Genomic DNA, 26,616 nt, shown 5'->3' with positions numbered 1-26,616 from the left:
TATAGTTCGTTGATGGGAGACGGAGCGAGAACTCGAATAGAATTTATATTCCCCGACCTATCCCACACCTTTTTTGTGCTCTGTGTGTGTTGCAGTATCTCGAATGATAACAAGCAAAACAATTATAAATGAATATATATTTATAGAATATATTTACTTGTACTCGAAGTCGTCGAGCAAATTGAGCAAATATCGGAAATTATTAATTAAGCAGAACAAGGTGTGATATATACTATATTTGTTACATGGGAAGAGTATCTGCGAGGCACTCGATAAATGGCGACGCAGACATCAGACTTCAGACTACAGACTAAGAGATGATGGTCAACCTCGTGGTTGAGCAATAAACAAGTTTCTTGTTGCTGTTTTTGAGTGTAATACCTAACTGGATCTTTATATAATCCATCGAAGCAGGCAACGACGACGACGATCATCTAGCTAAAACTTTCAATACGCGAAAAATGTCGCCGAAAAAAACTGAACAGCAAACTGAAATTAGCACAACTGAAAACCTGAGGCTGACTTACTTTCTTTTTGGTTGAGAAAGGTCTGATGACGAGGCTCGCTTATCTTTGATCTATAATTAAAAGAGTACAGCCATACATTGTATGTGTATGTGTGTGTGTGTGTGTGTGTGTGTGTTTAAATAAGAGTTGCGCACTCTTAGGCCAAGTTAGCATTTCAATTTTATTTAATTTTTATTATTTTTTTAGTTGTATTTGCTTTTGCTTTTTGCCAACTATTTTCGCTGTTGACTTTTGTCTTTGCCTTGCTCTTGTTTTTGTTGTTGTTGTTATTTGGCTTTTCGAAATTGAGTTCATTTATTTATTTTTATGTGTGCCACAACCAACAGCCTGAAGCTGTAGAAGGGAGAAGGGGGAACGGGCAGTAAATGAATTTCAATAAATAAATACAAATAAAATAGAAAAGAAATAAACGCGTTGCATTCGCTTTTGGCACAACAAATAGTGAGTGCCAAAAATTAGCTGACACTTAAGCTCCTTCAAAATGATTTCACAAACAATGAACTCTTAAAACTCTTCTTCTTCTTCTTCTCTTCCCCCGAAGGCCATTGCATATTATTAATATTTACTTTAAAATTATGCAGTGAAAGCGGACAAAAGCGAATGCGCAAAAACCAAAAACAAAAAAAGATGAGCTTTGTGTGCTGCATTTAACTAATAATATTTAAATAAATTAATGTTTAAAAATAAAAGAGTTGAGCTTCAACCAAGTTTATTATGAAGTTGAAGTTGTTTTTTTGCGATAAGCCGAAGCTTGTTAATTGACTTCAAGCATTTGAAGTTATCATTGTTTAATAAACTGCAAGACTTCGTTTCAATTGTAACTTGTTGTTGTTGTTGTTGTTGTCCGCATTGTGCAACTTTGTTGCATGTCTGACACCCATCAAGTGCTGTATTTATCCCTAATTACTGCCGGCTTGTTTTATTTATTATTATTATTATTATTTGTTCAACTAATTATTTGTTCAGTGTTTGTGCCGTGCGCTAAATGCGCAATATTAGTGTGAACTCAATTCCAAGTCAATATATACTTACTATACTATACTATATATAACGTATATGAGCTGATTTGTTTAAATAGATTTTGTTGTTTTTAATCTAAATAGTTTTTAAATAGTTGGTGTGAATGTGTTGTGTGGACGTAATTAAACAAGAGTCGAATGTGCGATGACAACGCGATCAACGAATCGTTTAATTGCGTCAAGTATACGCCCCGCCGCCACATCACATCAATCATACGCACCGTGCAACCGAGGTGTGGTGGGGTGGGGTGGGGAAGGGGGAGGGGCAATAATAATGCCAAGTGCTTGATTGCTTGCGACTTTCAAATCAATGCGATGCGATGCGATAATGCTACTTTTGTTGTTGTTGTTTTTATTGTTGTTTGATCTATCAGATGTGGAATCCTCGTCGATCTTCTATTCAACACGAGTCGTCACAATTTGTGGCCAATGTTATTTTTGGCATTTAGTTTTATTACACACTTTGTGCGAGCCTCACAGCCAGGCAGCACTCTCATCATCATATGATTTTGATTATTGATATGAGCCAAAAGGAAAAAATATAGGATGGAGATGAAAAAAAAAATGTTTGTCTTCTTCATCTTCATCACAACGCGCTCTCGTTGTTGCTCTTGTTTATGTTCATTCATATTGCGCGTTTATTTATTTAATTTATTTGAACTCTTATGCTAATTTGCTGGCATTTAGTCGCATTTCTTGTTGATATTAGAACACAATTTATACTGTCATATACCTCGCAAAGATCGGATGCTGTTGGGTGTTTGCAAAGCTTTTTAATCGTTAATATTGCCAACTTTATAACTGACTGTAACTACCCCATATAGAGAGTGTTTCACTTACAGGGTAGCCACGTGTTTAAGAATAAACCAAGTAATATTTGTTGTTAACATATAATCTTTAAATCACGCAGCTGCCTTAACGTGGCCTTAACGCATTTCCAATTAGTATACAAGCCTGTTGGAAGAGTGTAGAAGTGTTGTTGTTGTCTAGGGCACACTTTATTTTCTTGGGGGGCACTTTATTTTCGTGACATAATCGACCATGCGATTAAGATAATAAATTAGCATTAAATGAACTGAAAAAAAATGCAAACTCTGGACAAAAGTGAAAAGTCAAAGAAATTCCGAAATTCGCTGAGAAAACTAACAACAACGAAGAGTAAAAAAAAACAAAATATAAACATGGCCGAATACGTGACATAAGAAAGGTCGTCGTATAGACCATTGTCATGGCAAAGACCAAGAGACCCAGAAGAAGAAGAAGAGAAGAAGAAGAAGAAGAGACTTGCTTCGTTTCGTTCGTCATTCATTTCAATTTCCATTTCCAGCTTATTTGGTTTTATTTCTTGTCTTTTACATACATGCATATTGTGTATAGCTCTACATCATCTGTTTCGCTTTTGTCGGTTTTCTTCTGCGCTTTTTTTTTGGCCAAATGCTGCTGATGGCCAAGTCCAAAGCCAAAGCGAAAGTTTTCGTTTTCGTTGTTGTTTTTTTATTTTGAACTTCTTATTTAACTTGGCTTCGTTTTCACTTTGCCTCGTTGCTGTTGTTGTTGTTGTTGTTGTTGTTGTTGTTGTTGTTGTTGCTTTGCTTGATTGAACGTGCCGCAATTCAACAACAAAAGTCAAATAAAACAGAAAAAAAAACGCCAGCAACATGCTTAAAAATAAAACACACAGCACAAAGATATATCTGTGTATACTATATATATTGTTCATAATCAAATATTGTTTATATAGACATAAATCATAGCTATAGATTTTGATGAATGAGCTGCTGTTGGCGATCGCAACTGTCGAGATATATTTTTTGCCTTTCTTTTGGACATATAGTTATAGTAGATCATCTAATTGAAAGTCATTCAACAGGCTTTCCTATTTTGTTGTTGTTGTTTGCTGATTTGTTTTAATGGGCGCACATTATTTTAGTTGCTATAACAATTAATAAAAAGCAAGCGATAAAGATTCATCATTTGTTTTGGGAAAGTTGAGGATTAAATAGATACTAGAAAATTTCCAAGATTCGTCAAAGTAATTACATTAAAAAACAAGTAAGAAAGCTACAGTCGAGTGTACTCGACTGTGAGATACCCGCTACCCATTTTGAATAAAAGATATATATTTTGCGGTATTTTTCTCAAAATATACCGAAAATACTAAAAATATACCAAATGATATATTTGGTATATCGATTTAGTACCGCATTCAAAATATACCATAGACGGCACAATATACCAGATTGTCAGCCAAAGCAACTAAGACCCCTAATAAAAAGGCGATTTTGCCCATACAAAAGTATTTCTTTAATAACTTCAACAACTTTTTCTAATCGCAACCAAATTTTCAGGAATCATAACTACTATAGTAGTTATTGTATATACCAAAATGTGTAACTCTAGCTTTAAAATTACGCTTGTTATTCGATTTTTTTGATTTGCGGGGGCGGAAGTGGGCGTGGCAAAATTTGAAACAAACTTGATCTGCGTGCAAACATAACAAATGCTGTCGAAAAAAAATTATAGCTCTATCTCTTATAGTCTCAGAGATCTAGGTGTTCATACGGACGGACGGACAGACGGACATGGCTAGATCGTCTCGGCTGTTGACGCTGATCAAGAATATATATACTTTATAGGGTCGGAGATGTCTCCTTCTACCTGTTACATACATTTCCTGCCGGCACAAAGTTATAATACCCTTCTACCCTATGGGTAGCGGGTATAAATAGAGAGAGGCAGGAAGAGACCAGTATTTTTTTTGTGTTAGCAGCTTTTTCACATTTCGCTGATGGCCTTTGTGACTTGACTGACTGACTGACTGACTGACTCAGTGATTGCTTGTCTCATGTTGCCAACACTTTCTTTGGGGGGCGACCTAAAGACACGCACTTGTTGCTGTTGCTTGGCACTTTCATTTGAATGCGAAATGCGAAATGCAAAACGAAACTCGAAACTCTGACGAGAGTGTCTCCGCATCATCTCGTCTCCTCGTTGTGTTAGGTAATACTTAGATGTTTAGACAAGGGTCAGCAGAAGCAACAAAAGAGTTGGCCAAGCTAACTATAACTAACTACTCAATTGTCTGCCGGCCGGTTGCTGTTGCTGTCTGCTTTTGGCTCAAAGTAATAACTCTAAATTGTGTGTGTTGTGTGTTTTGCAGTTTGTTAACACGTTTTCACGCGCACATAATTGCAACACTCACACACACACACACACACATACACTCGAGTTGAGAGTGCTAAACATTTGTATTTGTATTTATTTTTGCTGTTAGTGCCGAGTCACATTTTGCCAGTGTGAAAACCATAAACAAAATTGAGGCTAATTGAAGGCACTTTTACTCTCGCGCGCAACATGTTCCTCAGCAACATGTTGCCGACTTTGTCATTTCAACATTTCACATTACACACAAGTGCACATATACATATATGTATATGTATGCACATAGCTGTAGTTGTAGTTGTAGTTGTGTAGACTTGTGGATAGCATAAATCGTGAAATTTGTGTGTTAATCTTTGCCTTTGCTTGCTTGGAATTCGCCTGATTTTCTTTTATATATTCCCTTGAATTTTTAGTCACAACATTCAGCCGAGGAATTAACCTGATATAAATTTTATCCCAATAAATTAACTAATCTACATATATGTATGTATGTATGAAGCGCAAAACATTTCTAGGGAAAATAAAACTAGAAACTATTAGAATACTCGTTTTAAATATCGGGGGGATAGATGATAATCTATAATTGTGACTTCAACTTCAGTGGCAATGATTGTTCCAATTTGACACACTATATATTCGCACATATTCTATATTTATCAAAGTGTTTCAATTCTGTCAATTTGGGTTAACAGCTGCCTGTTAATAGCTTCAATGTTATTCTCTGTCTAACATTTGTTTTTCTTTTTTCTCGTTTTTTTTTATTTCTAATTTTTTGCTATTTTGACGTAGTAAATACTAGCAACGAAATCGTTTTGTTGGGGGTGTAGCGGTAGAATCTCTGTTCTAAGTAGTTCTATAATTAGATTTGTTTTGTTTTGTGATCTTTGCAGTTGTTGTTGTTTGTGTTGTTTGTCCCATTTTCTGATGACATTTCATTCAGTGGAATTGAAATACGTGCATGTAATTGCACTGACAGTCCGTAAACAGCAAATTTGCAAAAACTTTTGAATTTTCATTTATGTTTCTCTCGGGTTCTATGCAGTTTTTATTGTCGTCAACACAATACTACATTATTATTATTATACATACATATGTATGTATATATAGGTGTGTGAGTGTGTTTGTTGTTGTTCTCTTTGCTTTATTGCATTGTTTTTGCCTCATTTTTGGTTTTTGCGGTTTTTCTGCGCCAACTTGTTGATTCGCACACTCATAGCGCCGTGTGACAGGCCCCACTATATAGTATATACGTCTATATATATACTATATATATATATATATATATACATAGTAATATATATATACATACATATATATTACAGCACAGGAAGCATGACAAGCGTGTTTAGCGAGAACTTTCTTGCTCACAACACAAAGTTAGTAAATTCCAAGTAAAATTTTGATTAATATATAATATATGATTAATATATAATATGGTATATATTTGGAAAATCTCATGATTATGAAACTAAGTAAATCACTTAATATTGTTTAAATCTTTCTACATATTGTAAAATCAGTGAACCAAGTGAAAAATACAGTATTTTCTTTATAATCTTTTTACAACCTTTAAAATCTGCTTATCATATCATAATATAATGTCATAGAACACTGTAGGTTGCTCTCTCTACATCGACAGTTGATGCAAGTTAAGATTAAAGTTAAATTTCGCTCACTATTAATAAAAAAGATATATTTGTTTTTGTTACAGTATTTTTTATAATCTTTCTACACACTTTAAAATCTGCTGTCATATCATAATATAATGTCATAGAACACTGTAGGTTGCTCTCTTCTACATCGACAGTTGAACCATGCTGATATTCAAGATAAATTTCGCTCACTATATAATAATATATATTTTTGTAAAGTCAGTTGAAAAATTCAGTATTTTCTTTATTTTTTACACACTTTAAGATCTTATCATATCGTAATATAATGTCATAGAACATTGTAAGCTCTTCTTTCGTCCATCTACAGTTTATTCTCCTAACTTTGCAGATCACTTTACTATATATCGTATAGCATTATCATTTTCATTTGCTCTCGTCAGTTTTGACACCTCATGTACTTCATTACCGTTATGTGTTGATCATTCTGCTTGATGCATCACTTCCTCAACTGCAAACTGCAAACTGAATACAAATGAAAGCCATATATTACCTTGATTGAGGCCCAACATTAACATTATTAGTGCTGTACTTTCCCATATCGTCATCATTGTGTGTGTGTTTTTTGTCGTCATGTAATTTCTTCCTCTTGGCACTTGGCCTTTCACTCGACGAAAAAAAAAACGCATTCACAATTGCCATCAGCAGCTCTTTTCAGCTTGGTTTTTTTAGACCATGTTGTTGTTGTTGCTGTTTCTTTCTACTCTTTTGGGTAACGGGGTATGGTCATGTTTACTTCGTCTCGCCTCGCTGCCTTTTCTTCTGCTTCTTCTTCCTCTTCTTGCTGTCTGCTGGCTCTCTTTCTTTCTTTCTTTCTTTCTTTCTTTCTTTACTTTTATATGTTTATATATTTTTTTCATGCTACTTATTTACTTATGTTTTTCACAAGTGCAATTGAGGTTACTTTCTATTTAAAATTAAATAAATAAGTACGCATGCAAATAGAGCCAAAGCCAAAGCACAACGTTTATTTCCCTCTCTCCCCTCTCTCTCTCTCTCATTCTTTCTTTGTCTGTTTTCGTTGTTGTTTTTGTTTGGTTTTATTTTTCACACAGCTGCCGGCATGCATCAAAATTTGCCATCAATTTTTCTAGCCAACTTGCCCTTGTTCTAGGCATTCAACTAGATCCCACCATAGCTGCGTATTTAACAGATAGAAGATATAGCTGTTGCACATAGTACAAAAACAAAATCTTATACTCAATGCTTTTGTTTACTGTCACAATTCCCTCGTCTCGTGTCTCGTGTCTCTGAAACTGTCTTTGTTGTTTTGTTATTTATTTTTATTTTTATAAATTGTTCACTCATTTGTATTACTTTGATTACTTTTGCCCATTTTGCCTATTTGCCTGCCTTTGCCATCCGTTTTTGTGCACAAATAAATCATTGGGGGCTGCGGTTTGTATTATGTGCTCAAAATAATATGCCCCCATGTCGCTGAAAATATCTACATAAATCCAAACTATATGTATGTATGTATATGCTTAGTATACCATACCATATACCATATAGTACATTCATGCTACGACACCGCAAAGCCAAAAAAAAACCAATTCAATGTGTGTGCTATCATCGAACTTACCCTATGAAATATTCCGAATATTTCCGAAATTTTATTGAAATATTAACAAAAGACTATGGCGAGAATTTCAGAAAGATTTCAAGTGCTTGCCATTAAAGTGCTTAGCATTCGTTCATCACTTTTTTTAGCACTCTCAAGTTGAGCATGCCCGAGTTCAATGGGGGAAAGTACGGGGTATTTAGCTATAAACGAATGACAGCAACAAAATAAATACACACGTCAGCAATAGGAAGCAACAGGAATAGCATTTAATGGCATTATTTACGTATGTATTATAATACTTATTGTGCTACATTATTATTGCTATTATTATTATTATTATAATCATAATAATTAAGTATTTTGTATAGTATCGATGATCTGGCATTAGCTAGATCTATAAAGAATGTTGCGTGTACATTTTGTATGAATGAATATGAATTTTTGGCACCCAAAATGCAAAATACAAAAAAAAATTAAGAAAAAGAAAATGAAACGATAAACACTGTGCAAGAAGCAGAAACAAAAATCACACAAAAGCAAAGCATGAAATCATTTTGTCATGAGCACAAATCAAAACAACATTTCTTACGTAGTATTTGTGGGACTCTGTTTTGCCACCTGAGCAATAATCTTGTACAAAATTGCCGTAGGCGTCGAGCAATTGAGATACACAGATATGTACATATGTACATATATAGATATAAGACACATCGATTGCTATATGGGTCGAGAGATCTATGCAGAATCAATGTTAACTGGGGGAAACCCAGTCCGAGAGCTAACGTTACTTTGAGATGCTCATCGGCCACGTTAATTGCATTTGTTCTATGTGAGTGCAGCCAACGAACTGGAAATGGAGCAAACTTCTAATTCTAGGCAAAACTTTGATTTTTTTCTTATTTTTTTTCTTTCTTCCGTACACCGAACGAAACAGACAGAGAGAGAGCAAAGTTAATTAGATTCAAAGCACTTGCCATAATTGAATAACACAGATGAACTCGTTAGATAAGTTAAATGTAAAAAAACACCCATCTCAAGTTATGAACCTGTTAGCCATAATAATAATTATAATAATAATAACAACGATAATAATGATGCTCTTACGACAGAGACGGTTACGTTTTGCGTTCAATCAACTGCTGATGGGCTCATTTCCAGATTTTGCCAGACTTTAGTTTAACGCTCTGATAGCCAACCCATAAGTGTACAGTTAATGGCAAAAGTTTTGGCATCATAGCATAATGTTCAAAGTTTCCGAACTGTTTGATTGTTTGGTATCACTCTTCTGCTTCCCTCTACATTAGCTCTTAAGAATCGCTCAATCATCAGGAAATTTTCAGAACATTTACATAAAATATGAAACAACTTGTGTGCCAAGTTTCAACATGATCGACTGCAAATTGACTTTAATTTGACGCCGATTATGTTCGAGAATGAAATTCCTGTGCAAGTTTCAATCGTTTGTTGTTTATGCTCGCATTCGATTTGCTTTGGTTTCAATTATGCGCTTCTTCAATTTGTGTTGACAACTAAGCACACACTGCGTACGCGCTTAATACTATATTTAAGTTGTGTTAATCTTTTGCGTTGAATGTCACAAAATGAAATGTCAACAACGTTGTGACTTGTGACAGGCAGCACGCGGTCTCTCGATCGTCGTCGACGTCGTCGTCGTCGTCGTGGCCTACTATTAGTTTTTGCCTTTTTGGCTACATTCAAATTCAAAACGAACAAAAAGAAAAACAAAAAATGGAAAGTACACCACGACACAAACGTTAGATACATTTAGAAAAACTAAAATCGCACACAAATTTTGTAAAACAATCAAAAAAGCAAAATCAAAAAAAACTTCGATACTTTTTGAATCTATATATATATAGATATATAAACATTTACTACATAACCATCATATACAAATATATGACAAAAATGGGCATATCTTTCGCGATCATCATCTGGATCTCAAAGCTCTTCAAGACTAAGCACAATAATCACATTGGTATGTAGCATAAATCTCTTCATTAGCAGGGTATTTGTTAGTCGTGTTGTTATTTGTGCGTTGTGAAGAAGCACTTTTACTTTTTTTTCTTTTTGTTTTTTTTTTTGTGCTCGTTGTCTTCTTGAGTTGTGCAAAGAATTCTTCACGTTGTTGTTGTTGCTGTTCAGTTGAGTGTGTAAACACAGCGTCTCATAATGTTTCCAATTAATAACAATTGTGAATGATATGCAAAATATTTGCCAACAACTTGGACACACACACACATACACTGATAGAACTAAAAGCGCCCACGCTTGGCATAATTTATCAATATTTTTGCCTCATTAATACAATATGCTCAGGCACTTGATTCGAATCGATGGGGACGCCACAGTTCTTTGATTATTGCTGTAATTACCCAAAAAACAAACGAGGGTAAAAAAAATGTACAGAAAATTATACGCGTGTTGAATCATCTTTATTGATCTCGGCAATCAACTTTGCTTTGATATTAACTATTAACTGCTGATAAGCTGGCCAATTAAATAAGCCACACTTTTACCCCCAAGTACACATAAATGCAAATGCTCTTTTCAATGTCGAGTGTAATTCACTTATTATTATTGGACCTGCTGACTAAATACATTTTTCAATAAAAACGACTCTTGTCGTTTAGTTTTTTTTTTGTGTTTTTTTGTGGACTTTCCGAGTTATCAGAAGTGCTTTTGTGGACTGCTTGATAAGCGCGCAAATTCCCACGCATGAATGCACTGGGCCAACCAACCTAGCACAACTTCCGCGCTCTCTGATCCCTTACGTGAAGCAGATACAGTTTGAAGGAGAGCGGGAGGGGGCAGCGGTGGCGGTGGCGTATGAGCGCTATCGCGCATTGCGCATACGCCATGTGCTCAATGTCGTCATCGGAAGTGATTTGTTTATCGATTCGCTAGAACATCAATGCGATTGCGAGCGCTGTTCAAGCGCGCTTGATTGACGCGTCTTCCCACTACCCACTTCCCACCGCCCATTTGCTTCCCCCTCTCCCGCCTCCCTCCTCTCTGGCCAACTCTCTGTGAGTTTTGTTTAAGTGTAATCAGAAAATGGTACGTGAAATCAGAATACGAATTCTATATACATATAGAATATTTGCCATTTGGGAATTGAGGAGTGGAACTGGGGCTGTGCTTGTGGCTGGGGATTGCGGATTGCGGATTGTGGATTGAGGCAGGGCAACCAGTCGAGCATTAAATAAATAATTGGCTGACTAGCGTCATCGCAGCGTAAGTTGCGTGAGCTTCTTCCTTCAACAAAATTGTTGATTAGCAGCTGCTTTGGCCCGGTTAAGCACGTCAGCATTGCTACACATTCCCCCTTCTCCTCCACCCCCCCCCTTCCATCCGAAACACACCCAACTAATTCCAAGTCGAGACGCTGCACGTAATGCTTAGAGAGAAACTCTTCCTGTATGTGTCTTACATGAAAATCTAATTTCATTTGCCCAAAAAGCGTCATCGTCAAATCTGCCTATTTATCTATCCGTCCGTCTGTCTGTCCGTCTGTCCGTCCGTCTGTCTCTGGGGCACGTAATTGAATGCGAATGGCTTAATTTTCAGTGGATTTATTTTTATGGCCTGGCCACAATTATACAATACATTAAAGTGGCATTTAAATTTCCGGTTCTAAACGCCCGCCCGCCCGCTTTTGTTGCCAGAAGCCAGAAGCCAGAAGCAGAGGCAGAGGCAAATCGCTTAAATTATTACAATTATTTCCTAATCGCAATTGAGCGTACAAAACTGTCATTAAACACTCGATTTACATACTGCCAGCAAATAATCTCAAGTATTTCATGCAAGATTTATGTTTCGCCATTAAATATCACATTCCACGTGCGCTTGAACTCCCAAAAAAAAAAAATACCGAATATTGCGAATAAGCGAAACAAGTTTGAAGTTCAGCACCCCTAGAATAAAAAAAAAGAGAGATAGAGAGCATATGGAAGGCATTAAACCCATTTCGTCTAGTATTCTGTGGCCCCCCTCCCAAAAAAAAAAAAAATAATAAGAATCATAAACGCTTAGTAAAAACTCGTTTAGGGTCCAAAACTGAATTCCTAACTAAATGCCTTTCGAGTTCAGAGTCCAAAGCCGAAAAAGATTCGCAAGTTAGCGTCATAAAAACCGCACAGAAATTTTTGTTAACATTTTTTTTTTTTTTTTGTTATAGTTTAATTTGTCATTTAACAGTTGTAAGTTTTCAACAGTTTTAGGTTTGTATCATTGGAATGTATTTCCTTATGATAACTAGCTTCACCATTTTTAACTATTCATAATCTCTAATCTCGAATATCAATGAGAGAATATATAGGGTATAACTTTTTCGTTTGGCACGCTGTCGCAAATTGTCCTTGATATCAATTGCGCGCCAAAGTTGATCAAAAAGGGAGACGCGATGGTAGAAAACGTGCGCGCATGCGCTCATCATCGTCATCATCAGCAGCTTCATTATGATCATTTGCTTTGATCTTCATCATGATGATCTGCAATATTGTGTTGAGTGTGTGTTGCCATGCGAAAAATTGCCGCGTTTTTTGCTCAATTTTCTGCGTCTCCTTTTTGTGCGCTCTTCCCTTAATGATCTCCTTTGTTGGCTTCGCTTTACTTCACTTCACTTCACTGTTCACAGTCTGGCCCCCTTCCCCCCTCCTTGTACACTTTTGTCCGCCTCTCTTTGCCAACGGCAGCTTCTGCTCTTTTTCTTTTTTCTTGTTGTAATTCGAGCGCTTGGTTCGATGGCTTCGCTTTGTTGTTGCTGTTGTTGTCGTTGTCGTTGCCTTCGTTTACGTCTTCGTGGAATTCATTCAACTTTGGTCACGCACACACACACACACACGCACACACACACAGGCACATTGAGAGAAGTCACAGTCTATGGGAAACTTATGAATGATGCCCAATGATCATTTGGTTTGCCAGTCAAGTCATCGCAATAATAATGATGATAATGTCTTTCGCTGTATGTGTATGTGTGCGTGTGTATCTGTGTCTGTGTTGTGTTGCCACAAATAGCAACACGCGCCGCATCGCATCGCATTGCGATGCATTTCCGTTTTGGCAACGCCAATTGCCTGGCTGATTGCCTGCCAGGGTTGCCATCTCTCGCTCTTACAACCACATACATATGTACTTAGTATATAGTTATGTGTATTTGTATCTGTAGATCAATCGATCGGTTTCAACGAACTCGTGCTGATATCATTTGCAAAAGTTATGACACATTTTAATGGTCGATTTTGCATTGATTTCGCATACAAAAACTGTTTTTTTTTTCTTTTGTTTTTATTTCTTTTTTGTATTTTTGTCTTTCCCCCGAAAAACAAAACACGCTTCGTAATACCCTAACACACAGCGGGGAATTTGCGGGGTCTGTTGAAATGGCGCAGCTTCCAATAATGTGTTATTTATAATATTATATTTACGATAATATTTGGGCCGTTTATTAAGTTGGCTGCGCTTCTTGAAAGTCATCTAGTTAAGTTGGCTGCGGCTCATTTCCATTTTGTGGCGGGGGGATTTAAACGTTAAGCGAGCCTGAAGATGTGATAATATTAATTAGTTATGCATCATAAAGTGTAATCGGTATTTTATGATAGAGGGTAGTCGAATTGCAGTGTGACCAGTTGTTTTTTTATTGCTTATTTTGTTTTCTTCAGCCAGCACTACGCAATTCCCATTCAAGCAGCAGCCAACACAAAAAAAAAGAATAAAAAACGATCGCTTCAATTCGATCGGTCGTCGCCGTCGTTTTCTTTCATAAATCACGGTCGATAACTGCCGGCCGGAGTCAGCAAGCGAGCGATCGGTGATCATTTAACATAAGCGGTGGAGAGGGAAGAGCTGCTTTTGTTTTGAATTTGAAATTGAAATTTTTTCGAATTCGCCAAAAATTACGCTACAATTTCAAAGTATATCTTTCACATTGGCAAAAAGCGCGCGCGCAAAAAAAAAAAGATCATGAAAAAAGGCAAAGACTGACGAAGAAGATGGACGGCTGCAGGGGCGGCAGCTAGGCGTGGTGGGTGGGGTACAAGCAGCACACACACACACACACACACACACACACATTCGCAGACAGTGGGACAGACACAGACAATCACATGGAGCGGCGCTAGGCACGAGCTGGTACCTGTTTATTGTAGTCTCAGTCGTTTGGCTTGCTTTTTTCTTGTATTTATTTTAATTTTTAATTTTCGGTTCTTTTTTTTATTTTTTTTTTTTTTTTGTTGTTTTCGTTTTCTTTAATTTTATTTTCTTCTCCTTTTTGTTTTGTGTTTTATTTGGTCATTCTGTTGATTGTTTTTGTTTTCCTCCTTCGTATCATTATTTGTATTTGTATTTGAACTTTTTTTTTGCTAGCTTGCTTGCTTTAGCTGTTTGTTGTTGTTTTTGTGCTCTGCACTTTTTTCACGTCTGTTGTTTTTGTTTATTAAACGTGCGTTTTTGCGTTAGTAGCGGCTATGTGCCGTTATTTTTCGCGCATTTCTAAGCAAAAGTCATAAACAAATTGCAGAAATTCCAATGAAGTGAAAGCAACTCTGAACGTTGAATCGCAAATCGCGCGTCAGTTGAAATGTGGGCGTGGCTCGCATCCGGGGGCAGCACTGATGAGCTCCAAATTTATGTACTTGCCAGCATCAGCAAATCTTTTTTTTTAGGGGCTATTTTTGGCTGATGTGTATGTTGTGGCATGCAACTCAATCGAGTCCGAAGCCCCACAGCAGCAGGGTAGGAATTCAATGAATCAACGATACGCATATAAAAATACAATTAAAAATACTCGATTCGAGTATTTATTTTTGGAAACTTTCAACTCGCGTTGTTTGTTTTCATTTGCATATGGCGGATTATTCAATACATAGTATTATTGCGTCGATCAACTCGATCAGCAGCTGTTGCATTTCACCATCCTCATATCGTATTTCTGCATCCATCTGCTTGCTGTTTTATTTATGGTCTTATTATATCATTTCCAATAAAAAACAAATATTAACATTTTTGTTTTTGCCATTTTTTAACTTAATATTTTCTTAAGCAAGAATTGGATTGAAAATTTTATTTCGCTTCGACTTGACACATATATATATATATATTGTATTTCTATTACTCCTTTTGATACTCTCCACTTCAGGAAATGTATGTAATAGGGAAAAGAAGGCTTCTCCGACCCTATAAAGTATATCTTGATTCTTGATTTTAGTAGCTTTGGCTGGCAATCTGGTATATTGTGCACTTTATGGTCTATTTTAATGCAAAAATACAAAAACATGTCAAGTGTTATAAATACATACCAAACGTTATATTTATATACCACAAACTTAATAGAAATATACCTAATATTATATTTGGTATATTGAAATAGTATAATATACCAAGTATAACATTTAGTATATTGTACTATAGCAATATACCCAGTATAATGTTTGGTATATTTTTAGTATTCTGTGGTATATAAATTTGGTATATTTTAAAACTAATAATACCGCACTGTTTTGCTTTTATACAATTAACTCAATATTTTGTTAAGCCCAGATTAGATTAAAGAATTTACAGTTTCGTATGATATCATTTCCATTCATCTAATTAACTTTAACCTTTCGCTGTCTATGAATTTAGTAGAATTTCTTAACTCCACACTTTTGCATACCAAAATTTATAAGAATTCAAAGTGTGAACTTGACACTTGATATTATCATTCAGTTTATTCCATTTAATATTTGAACAAATACTAAATTTGCAGTCGCTTTGTGCAATGTTTGAAATTCGTAATCTTTTTTGCTGCGTGCTTTTTGGAGTCATTCTGTCTACACATAAAACTTGAGCTTTTTGTTTGCCCCCCTCCCCACCCGATATACGATAAATAAACACAATTATTGAATGACGTTCGCCTGGTTTACCCGTGATTGTGACGTGCAGGTTTGTGCATGCAGCGACATGTCTGCGAGTGCAGCAACTAGAGCAACGGGAACACGAATGTGCAACGCGTGCTCTACCCCAAGCTCAATCGGGTTTGGGCTTTGCCTTTGGCTTTGGCTCAGCCGCTGTTCCCCCACTCACAGACAACAAGCTGTGCGCATACTTATCAAGCGTGCTGTTGTCATCGTCGTTGTCGTTGTCGTCGTCGTCGTCGATTCATTTCTGTGGTGATTCATTCCCGCGCTGTCACAGTCTCTGTGTCGTCATCGATAGGCGAGAGAGTGAGAATTGAATCGCATTACTGGACTCTGGGTTTTGAGTTCTGGGTACTGGGTTTTTTTCGTAGTATTCGATGTTGTTTTTTCTCCTTGTCTTTGCTTGCGCTTTTAACTGGCCCCGATTGTTGTTGTTTGTGTTGTTTTTGTTTTTTTATTGTTGTTTATATCGCGCTCGTCGCTAATCGTGGCGTTTAGTTTGATTCGAACTGCAAGTGCAAACGGGCGCGCAAAAATCGCGACGTATCTCAACCATAACAAATATAAATATTATTTATTGTTTTTTAATGTGCTTTAAACAAACAACATGCATCTCATGTACCTCGACGATCTGTGGCAAATGCAACTGCAAAAGATTTGTAAGCAGCAGCAACAGCAGCAGCAGCAAAATAAGAATAAAACATTTGATAACATTTTTGTATACTCACTTTTCGTCGCTCTCTTTTTCATTCCAGATGACAAAATGCAGCGCTACAACAACAATGGCAACAACAACACCAACAGCGGTGGCAAGCGTTGCACACAGAAATATGCCAATGGCAACATAGCAGCTGGCACAACAGCTGGCAATGCCACAGCAGCAACAGCTGCAACATCAGCAGCAGCAGCAACAATTGCCAACAGTTATCAACAGACTAACAGCAACAACAACAACAGTGGCAGCAAGAGCAACAATGCAACACGCAAGGCTCGCTACAACAACCACAACAACAACAACAACAAGCGGCATGAAGCTGGAAATGCCGCCTACAACTTGCAACAGAAGCGATCGAATGTTGTCGCTGCCGGCGCCGATGCACAGTCCTGGCATCGCTTCGTAACTTCTTCATGCATCGAAGGTGAGTGCAAAACACTAACAAATTACATCACTAAGAAGCGTGCCAGCAACAACAACAACTATAGCTGATTCACAATTTGTTGCCGCTTATAAAATTCCAAGCAAATCGCGCGCCATTCACACCATGAATCATTTCGCATACTTGCCAACGTCATCGTCAGATTTCTCCAAACGTATCTTAATCAGAGCTTTGTATATAAATATAATTATTTGGACAGCAAAATGAATACACTCAAAAACAAACACACTCAACGATAAACTGAGTTGAGTTTTGACTCAATTTTTGGATACTTTTCTTTCCGTGCACTCTTTTTTTTTTTTTTTAATTAGGCACTCGTCTTCCATTTATTAGGTCAGCAGCTGGTCACAACAGTGATCGCTAGCAGTATGCTGACAGATTGATCAAAACAAGCTCTTATCGCTGGGCCACTCACGAATGAATCGGCTGATTTGTGTGTGTCTCTGTGTGTGTGTGTGTCTGGGTGTTGGCCAGATAAGTTCTTCGGATGGAAAAATTCAAAATAACAATTTGAGTTTTTAGCTAGGAAAAAAACGCGTAGTCTAAGAAAATTTCCTTGATCTCAGTTAAACTCAAGATGCGCAGTAATTAGTCGGAATATTTTGGTATATTTGAAATTATCAAAGTAGTAATTTTTTTAATTTATAATTTAATTTAATTAGCTTAGCGGGTTAAATATAGGAATAACAAGAGAACAAATAATAGATCACAGTGTGATGAATACAAACAACATCAAGTACTTGATTTTTACAATATTGACTAACATGTAGTACATAATTTGTTCACCAAATAAATCTCCTTGGGAGTTCTATCGAGTGAATCAATGTTGTAGTTATTTCAATTCCAACAAGTGCGAAAACTAAAAAAAAGAAAATCATATTCTTCAAAAAGACCGCAAAAATACTAAAATGTACCAAAGGCTATATTTGGTACATGGTTGTAGTACTACATTTTAAATATACCATATAGTACAAAATATAACGAGAGTGAAAATAAATTATAAAAATACTAAAATATACCGAAGGCTATATTTAGTATATATGGATATAGTACCACATATGAGGAACCTAAAAAAAAGAAAACCATACTCTTCAAAGAGACCACAAAAATACTAAAATATACCAAAGGCTATATTTGGTATATGGAATATATATAATACTACATTTTAAATATACCATAGAATAACAAATATAACTGAGTGAAAATAAATTATAAAAATACTTAAATATACCGAAGACTATATTTAGTATATAAGGATATAGTAGCACATATGAGGTACCTCAAAAAGACCGCAAAAATACTAAAATGTACATTTATAAATATCTTTGGGTGATTTATCGGCTGAATCAAAGTTGTGGTTAGTTCAATTAAAAAACACGTAGGAAAGCTACAGTCGAGTGTGCTCGACTGTGAGATACCCGCTACACATTTTGAATAAAAGCAAAATATACCAAAAATACTAGAAAAAGCACCCTGTATATGGGTCGGCGATGTCATAAAGGAGGATGAAAAATTGAAGACGCAGTTTCGTCTTTGAGGTGGCGCAGCCCACAATCATTTTACAATTATTTGCTTTGATATACGAGTGTTGTGGGGTACCTTTATCTATAGCTCTGAGTATTATTATTTGAAAGTGGCGCTATCTGGGTGCCCCATAATAATAATAATCATAATAACAGCCTTTGCCCACTCGAGAGGCATTGATTTCTCAAAAAGGGCTCTTCAGGTGGGTCTCGCTCTCCCTTTGGCTGTACAAATATGTAAGCCCAAGTAGTTGGTGGTTAGTTAAGTGCATAAGAATATTTAATTAAAGTGACAAGTAGGAACTTGGGATTTTGGGTTTTTTTGTTACTTTTGTTACTTTTATTGCGGCGATAAGACAAGGACACCTCAATAGCTATAGCTATACTTATAGTTTTATATAAATGTGTAAACTCATGTGCGGGTCTTTTTGTATATTTTTTTTTTTTGCTTTCTTCGCTGATTCGCGCAACTATTTTGAGACCTCGCTTGCGGCATTTCCATTTCCATATTTCAATTGCACTCTAGACTCATAAATAAGAAAATTGCAGGAAATCTTCGCTTAAGCCTTAATGAAAGACGTGAGGCACACACACACACACACACACACACACAGTTGAATCTACATACTAAACACACACACACACCTCCAGTCGATTATGTCAAGAGGCGCTTCGCTTCTGGTTCGACTTTCGCTTTCATTGCGTTCCGTTGAGGGGAATCAATTAAAATTCAGTTCGAAAGAAGATGGTCAAAGAATGGCAAAAGCTGTTCGACAACAGCAACAAAAATAGCCAACTAAAAAAAAAAAAAGACTTCATTAGCTAAACAAATAAACAAAAAGCGTGATGCGAGAAAGCTTCCCAATATAACTCAATAAAACCCAAAAAAAAAAAAAACAGCAACAACAACAACAAAAATCTGGGAATGGAAATGTTCGACACGGAATTTAGTATTGACAGCGCGTTAGACAGAGATAGATATGGCAAAGATCGAGTGAGATAGCTAGCTAACAAGATAAGACTTACTTATTAGGGCTGATATCAAGCGAAAAAGCGTTTATAATATTTTTTATGATTTCCAAATAATAAGGGGGGAAAACCTTCGTGGTCGAACCATTTCTTACTAATCTTGAGCAACTTTTTTCCAGCTGTTGAGTCTAAAGCAATTATTTTTGGGAGTATCCAAAGAGTATTTCATACTCCTTACTTTAAAGCTTTTCACTTCATCGTAAAGCCAAAACTTTCCAGCATTATTTGTAAAGCGTTTCGTGTGTTATATGCGCGCTTATTATAGCATTTATTTATAGCAATGTCAACAGCAATAATAGCAATAAGAACTTAAGACGCAATAGTCGTAGAATCAGCTGATTAGCATTGAGAGATCTCTCGAGTCTCTCTTCCCAGTATTATTATATTTTATTTTTTTTTTATAGTTGTTCCGTTTGTTGTGGTATCTCAACTAACTGAAATAGAAAAACGCACAAAATAAAAGCCAGAAAACCGCTTAAAGGCAAACGACGTCGACGCCTCCAACTGATATAGCCAAGTGAACAACAATAATCAGTTTATAGATTTGCCCCCGACTAAGCGCCAATTACATAAGTCATTTTGTTTTGTCATTGATTAGCACTTGGAGTTGATTTTCATTTTCGAAAACAACTGAACTCAATAATATTTTGTAAATGTTTAAAGAACATGCGCAAAAAGTGTTATTCGAGATTCCTCTTCCGTAATACAGATCGCGAGTTAACCAATATCTAATTAACGTAAACGTATTTTTTATGGTTCACCTTGTGCGGCAATGTAATTAAGCCATTGCCAAGTTGGCCAAGACGCCAAAATGTGTGTGTGATGCGATTATTTATCCATTGCAGCCGCCGTCGCCGTCGTCGTCGCCGTCGCCGTCGCCGCCGCACAATTCACGCCTCGTTGCATCTTAATAAGGTTAGGCGGTTTTACAAAAATCCCATATAGATACGAGATAAATCATAGAAAAGATACATTTGTATCTCAGCCTACTGTTTGTGGGTTTGAGGCAGAAAAACTTGAACTCATTTCGCTTACCTTTTTTAGTGGCAACTCCCAGACAATGTGGAATGTGGAGAGCAGCTAACGGTGTGGCATACAGAAACAGATTCAGATACATCTATAAGATACAGATACAATGGTCGAGCAGCAGTCGCATTATTAACCTATTAAACGCTCAATTCTTCTTCGTTTGTGTACGCGCGGCCCGTCAAACGTAATTTCCTTTGATGCCCACTTCAAAAGCAAAGCTCTGTCCCAGTCTCTGAGTCTCTGAGACTCTGAGACTGAGACACCGTCTCGAATCTCGTGAGTTCTCTGCACTTGTCTGTCTGGGTCTTGTCTCGTTGCTTGCCGCTGGCAATGGCCAAGGTTAACCCGTTTTGCCTTTGAGAGACGCTTAACGCAAACATAATGATGATGAGATCGCGATCAAAGATCGCACACAGATACAGATCTCTCTGCAAAAGATAATTATACTATGCCAAAGCACATATTCTAGAACCACCGACAGAAAATATTGCATTGTAATACCCCGGAAGAACAATTGTGTTGTCTATTGTGTGTGCTCAAGTATCTATTAGGTTGACTACTATTATCTTTATGCATATGTAATGTAATCTCTGCACCAGACATTATCTAGATTGGAGAGTAATAAGGGAGCTAACATAAGAGAGAACCCTTTCGTGACAACGCTCAAAGATTGCGTGCAACACACACAGCCAAGAAAAGTCAGTTTTGTTTTCCATATATGCATATATAGTATTACCATATGGTTGAGGAGTTATGGAGTTATGGAGGGTTGGGGGGGTGGTCGAAGTACCTTACACGCGCTTACTCAAATTATACAGATTGTACTCGTATTATGCATTGCCAACTTTTTACGGCTCGCATTTTAGCGAATTGCCTATTAAATCTGACATCGTTGTCGATGTTGTTGTTGTTGTTTTTGGTGTTGTCGTCGCCTCTTGGCGCTTTGACCTCAATGGCCATTTGGCATGCATACTTTTTTTTTTTCAAATACCCTGTAAAACACTAAAAGATGCGATAGGCGATCCAAAAAGCTGATTTTAGAAACCAAATTTTAAGGTATTCTAAAACTTTTCTTATTAATTGCTTAAAAAAATGTTTAGTAAAGGAAATTTAAGAGAATTCTTCAATGCACATTATAAACTGCACATTTTAGAAATCAAAAGAAAGAGAAAAACTGAAAATACAAACAAAATTTGAAGAAATTCGGAAAGTGTTTTTATAAATTGCTGAGTAAAGGAAATTTAACTAAATTCTGAAAACTTATTCATAAAATAGAAATAAACATTTTATGAATAAGTTTTCAGAATTTAGTTTAGAATTTAGTTTTTAGAAACTTCAGCTTACAAAAAGTTTATTTCTGCAAATTTTAGAAACTTTAGCTTACATTTTGTTAAAGCTATTACCTATAAATTATCTAGTTCTAGGGTAGCTTGACGTGCATCAGCAAATTTGTTGTCTGTTGTTGTGCTTGACCAGTTTCATTAATAAATCAAAATCATATTCATATTAGTTAACATTTCAAGCGAGCCTATTGCCAAAGTACAACACATTGTCACGTACAACGCACACACACTCACACATACACACACACACACTTGGATAGTTGCATAAACATTAGCATAACCATAACCATTCCCATATCCACATGTATATATATATGACCATTAACTTTGCGACTTGTCGCATGTTTATTTCGCTTTTTTTTTATTTAGTTAAAAGTTTGATGGTTCGTCTGCTTGTTTGTTGTTTTTGTGTTTGTGTTTATTTTTTATTTGAACTGTGGACTCTTGTGTTGGCCTAGGGCCGGCGCACAGGAAGCGCTGCTCAGCTACTTTTGCCATTTGGCAATGCCACTTACCTTGAAGGCCAACCGAGAGTCGCTCACACAATTGTGCAGCAGCCAAAGAAGATGATAATGATGATGATGATCATCATCATGAACATTTCTTACACAATCAATTAAATCTGAATCAATTGATAATAGTCTGTTCTATGCTTGAAGTTAAACTGGGTCAATTGAACGGTCATAGCTGTCAGCTGCAAACGCTAAAAAGCTGCTTGCCACAGCCAGACATCTGTGTGATGGTCAATCGCCATTTGTCTTCGCGCGTGTCATAGCAGTCAGCTAGCACAAACGCTGCAAAAGCTGCTTGCGACAGCAACAACTGAACTGAACTGAAATCAAATGAAGTGTCTACGATTTGTCATGCTGTTTAGTGCTTGCTTGATTTATTTATTCGAATTTCTTTTTTTGGGGATAGCCGTCAGGGGCGGCTCGTAGCAACTGAATGCTGATTAGAGGCATGGAAACACAGCGAAAAACACAAGCGACCACTTGACGACGACAACGACTACAGACAGTCGATGGGGCTCTTTAGCTTTTGTGGTTTGTGTTTCTGTTTTCGGTTTCTCGGTTTCGACTCGATTTCGACTGTTGCCAGTTGCAGACACAGGGTATTGGCAAGACATCTTATCGCTGTGCCAGCTGCCCGGCAACTGATTTTCGAGTAATGTGCAGAAAGCGTGCACAAATTGAGGAAATTTACTACATTCAATGATCATAGTTAATACAAATTTCACGTGAGAATTGCTCGAATAATTGTTAATATTAGTGTTTCTCTCTCACTCTGATTGCTTAGTTTCAACATTTAATTGAAGGGTTTGACTGGGTCTGGGCCTAGTTGCTAATTAGTGAGAACAAATATGAAATTAAATATATATGAAAATACAATTAAATTATATCATAGTCTAAATCATTTGCATGCACTTTTTCATTTCACGCCCCAAAGCGCACAGGTTCCCAAACTAACTACCCTGGGAAATGTCGTACACAAATCGGGTATACTAAAGAACAACCACCGAGATTATAATATTTCGCGAATTTTCTTAAGAATTTGATAATCACGCATTACACGCAAAAAAGCTAAACAAAACAAATGTCGAAAGTTAACTCAAAACATTTCACAACAATTGCAAGAGAAGAGTATCTAATGAGTGATCAGTGTCGAGCTTCTTTGCTCCGTGTTTCTTTTTGTTATTTTGTTATTCACGCAGTAAGCCAAATTATATAGTGCGTATATAAAAGTGTGGTGTATGCTGTTATATAGTTACTTTGAATTTGTTATATATACAAACACACACACACACACACACACATATTTACACATAGATTATCATCGAGCAAATCGGCAACGCTCTCGCACACAGTAGCCACATTTAATTCGCCTTTTGCAATCTTATCAGGGACTTTCAATAGTTCTCATTGCCGTCGACGTCGTCGCTGTTGATGTTGTTGTTGTTGTTGTTGTCGCTGGGGTTTTGTAACATTTGCCAAGTTATGCAAATGGCAAATCTATTGTAAGCTCATTTAAATGACTTTGCTTTGGCATCTCTTAATCTAGAATGACATTAATCAGATCTCGATAATACGACTTTTATCATTCTGTTAGAAATACAATTTTCATATCTTCACTTTCAGATGTTCTGATCGATAGCAGAATAATTATGCAAGCGTCGAAAAGTCAAAGTCATAAAGCCATAAAGCTAAAGCATTATCAACAAATAACATTATAGTTTTTTCTCATATGCATGTTAAATATGCACAATTTGAACATTAGTTTCTAACTCACGTTTTTTCTTTGCATTTTTATTAGTTAACGGCAAGATGTTAAACTGATTTGATAACAAGTCAAGTCGATAGAAAGTGCTGCCAAAAGTGCTTCTTCTGCAACAGTGCTGACAATTTCGTTTTCTCTTGGTTACATGCTGCGACAAGTGCTGCCAATATGCTTCGTAGTTCAAACAGTGCTGCCCATCTTGTGTTGTTTGTGCTTGGTGACAAAATCCAGCATGTGATTGCGGTGACTTGTTTGCCATGTGCTTTGCGCTGGGGCTTATGGCTTATAAGTTGTTTAGTTGTTTAGTTGTTAGTTGTTGGGTTTGTTGGCTTGTTGGCTGTTGGTCTCTGCGTATAAATGTGGAACGCACCTCGCATAATTATGTTGTGTTTACGTTTTAATCACATGTGACTATATCTCCATATACATATGTATGTGTTTGTATATATATTTTCATATAGATTTTCAAGGTTGTTGAAGATTTTGGCGCGTGTTTGTGTGCGCCCCTCTGATAAAGCAATACCACATTGACCTGAGGGTGTGTTCAAGTGTGTGTTCGACTATGTGTGTGTGTGTGTGAGGGAAGCTCGTCGTTTATCTAATCGCTGGGCCCAAACAGTTTGCCGTGTACATTTTGTTTGTAGTATGTTTTAAGTACGTGTTGCACATATGTAAACAATAATTGCTTCTGTAGTCTGTGCCACCGCGGCGTATGCGTGATTTAAGGCAAAGAAATTTGCCGCTTCGTCTAGGGCCAATTGCTGTTTCAGCTCACGTGCAGCTTCTGCTGCTGCTGCTGCCAAATCGGCGCTAACAACAACCAAATGTCCTTCAGCGTCGTGTGTCAACAAACTCAAGCTCAGCCCTCATCCCCCCTCCTCTCCGATTGCTCTTCTCATTTGTGTGTTTACTTTAGTCGATTGAGGAAATGCGTTCAAGCAATTTGTCGAGCGAGGAAGCGAGAAAAACTTTACAAATTGGCATAGCAAATAGGAAGCAACACAGCGACGAGAGCGGGCAGCAAAAATGCATTGCGCAGATAGCAGCAGAGCCTCATCATTGCCTTTTGTCAAATGGAATGAACAACAATGCGGCAACACAACAATGAAATAACAATGCACAAGCTAGTTAGATAGCTGAGATAGCTGAGAGAGATATCACAACCTGAACCTGAACCTGAACTTGGAACTTGTTCTTTTCTCGCTTTTCTCTTAAATTTTTTTGGTTGATTTTTGATGTTTTCGGCATAAATCAGAGATTTGCCACGTGTCGTGCTGCTGAAACGAGTTTAAAGCACGTCCCCCTCCTCCTCATCCTCCTTATAAGCTTCCCTTTTGCCCTTCCCCCCCATCGCATCAATTCAAGCGACAAGTTCGCTTGACAACGCCACGCCTCTTTCTCTCTCTTTCTGTCTTTCTGGCTCTCTTCTCTCGCTCGATGCGGAAGTCACAAATTTATTTATAATAATTATGTTGATAATGAGTAATACTCGTATTTGTAATAGCTGCTGCCACTTGTGTCCCCCCCTTCGCCCCTTGCCTTTGCCCGCACTTCTAGGGACTTGAAATTTTTATTAGCCACAAAAAAAAAGAATAAATAATAACAATAAAAACAAAAACAATGGAGAAGAACAGATGAAAACACACAGCGTACACGAGCCACGGGTCGCAAATCAAACGCAATCTGCCATCTTCCAGTCATGCGTAGCTTCCGCTCAATAAAGCCAGAGTGCTCGACGCACACATACCCTGTAAATTGAAAGCAAGAACAAAGCCAAACAGCTTACAAGTTTAAATTTCGAAAACAGAATACAAACAGAAATGAAATTCAACAAGAATATACCCTCTAACCTAGAGATTACAGGGTATCCAAGGGCTGAGCACACATTTGCGGTGAATAAATAAACAAAATAAATATTAAGTATACGTAAAAAGGCGAAAAGCACGTGGCCCAGCAACGATCGCCAGCGCACTGATAAGACACACACAGCATAACACATGTGCGTGTGTGTGCGAGTGTGTGTGTGTATTCAATACACACACAACATACGCATAATCGCACGCTCTACGTTATCAGCAGAGCACAAATTAGCAACGTAAATTGACGTCAACTCAATTTACTACACCTGCAAAAGAATACACAAATAAATAAATAAATAAATACATAATTTCAATTTCCCAAAAATAAAAAGAGTTCTATTCAAATTTCAAATGCATTTGATGTGTTTTTAGTATTAAAACAAAATGCAAGCTAAAAACTAGAACAAGTTATTTAATGCGAAACTTTAAATTAAATTGGGAATTTGTTGAATTTACATTTTTTAGGTTTATTAGCCAGCGAAAAAAACTAGTTTCAAAATGAAGTAGCATTTTCTTAAAATCGAAATTTGCATTTTAA

General features: G+C 36.8%; 1 protein-coding gene across 5 annotated transcripts in view; it reads left to right on the top strand.

Annotated features, from left to right (window-relative positions):
* Positions 1-26,616, top strand: part of LOC132797344 (hybrid signal transduction histidine kinase A) — a 44,068-nt gene that overhangs the window by 14,099 nt on the left and 3,353 nt on the right. For 3 of the 5 annotated variants that reach the window (XM_060809064.1, XM_060809059.1, XM_060809061.1), the window contains exon 2: positions 16,620-17,003. In XM_060809064.1, the coding sequence (XP_060665047.1) occupies positions 16,620-17,003 (384 nt within the window). Of the gene's footprint in view, positions 1-9,732; positions 9,942-16,418; positions 16,524-16,619; positions 17,004-26,616 lie in introns of those variants that run through there. The other 2 variants (XM_060809062.1, XM_060809063.1) reach the window with 2 other exon arrangements.

The sequence above is a fragment of the Drosophila nasuta genome, chromosome X (genome assembly GCF_023558535.2).
Source record: "Drosophila nasuta strain 15112-1781.00 chromosome X, ASM2355853v1, whole genome shotgun sequence".
NCBI lineage: Eukaryota > Metazoa > Arthropoda > Insecta > Diptera > Drosophilidae > Drosophila > Drosophila nasuta.
This window is presented reverse-complemented; position numbering and strand designations above follow the sequence as displayed.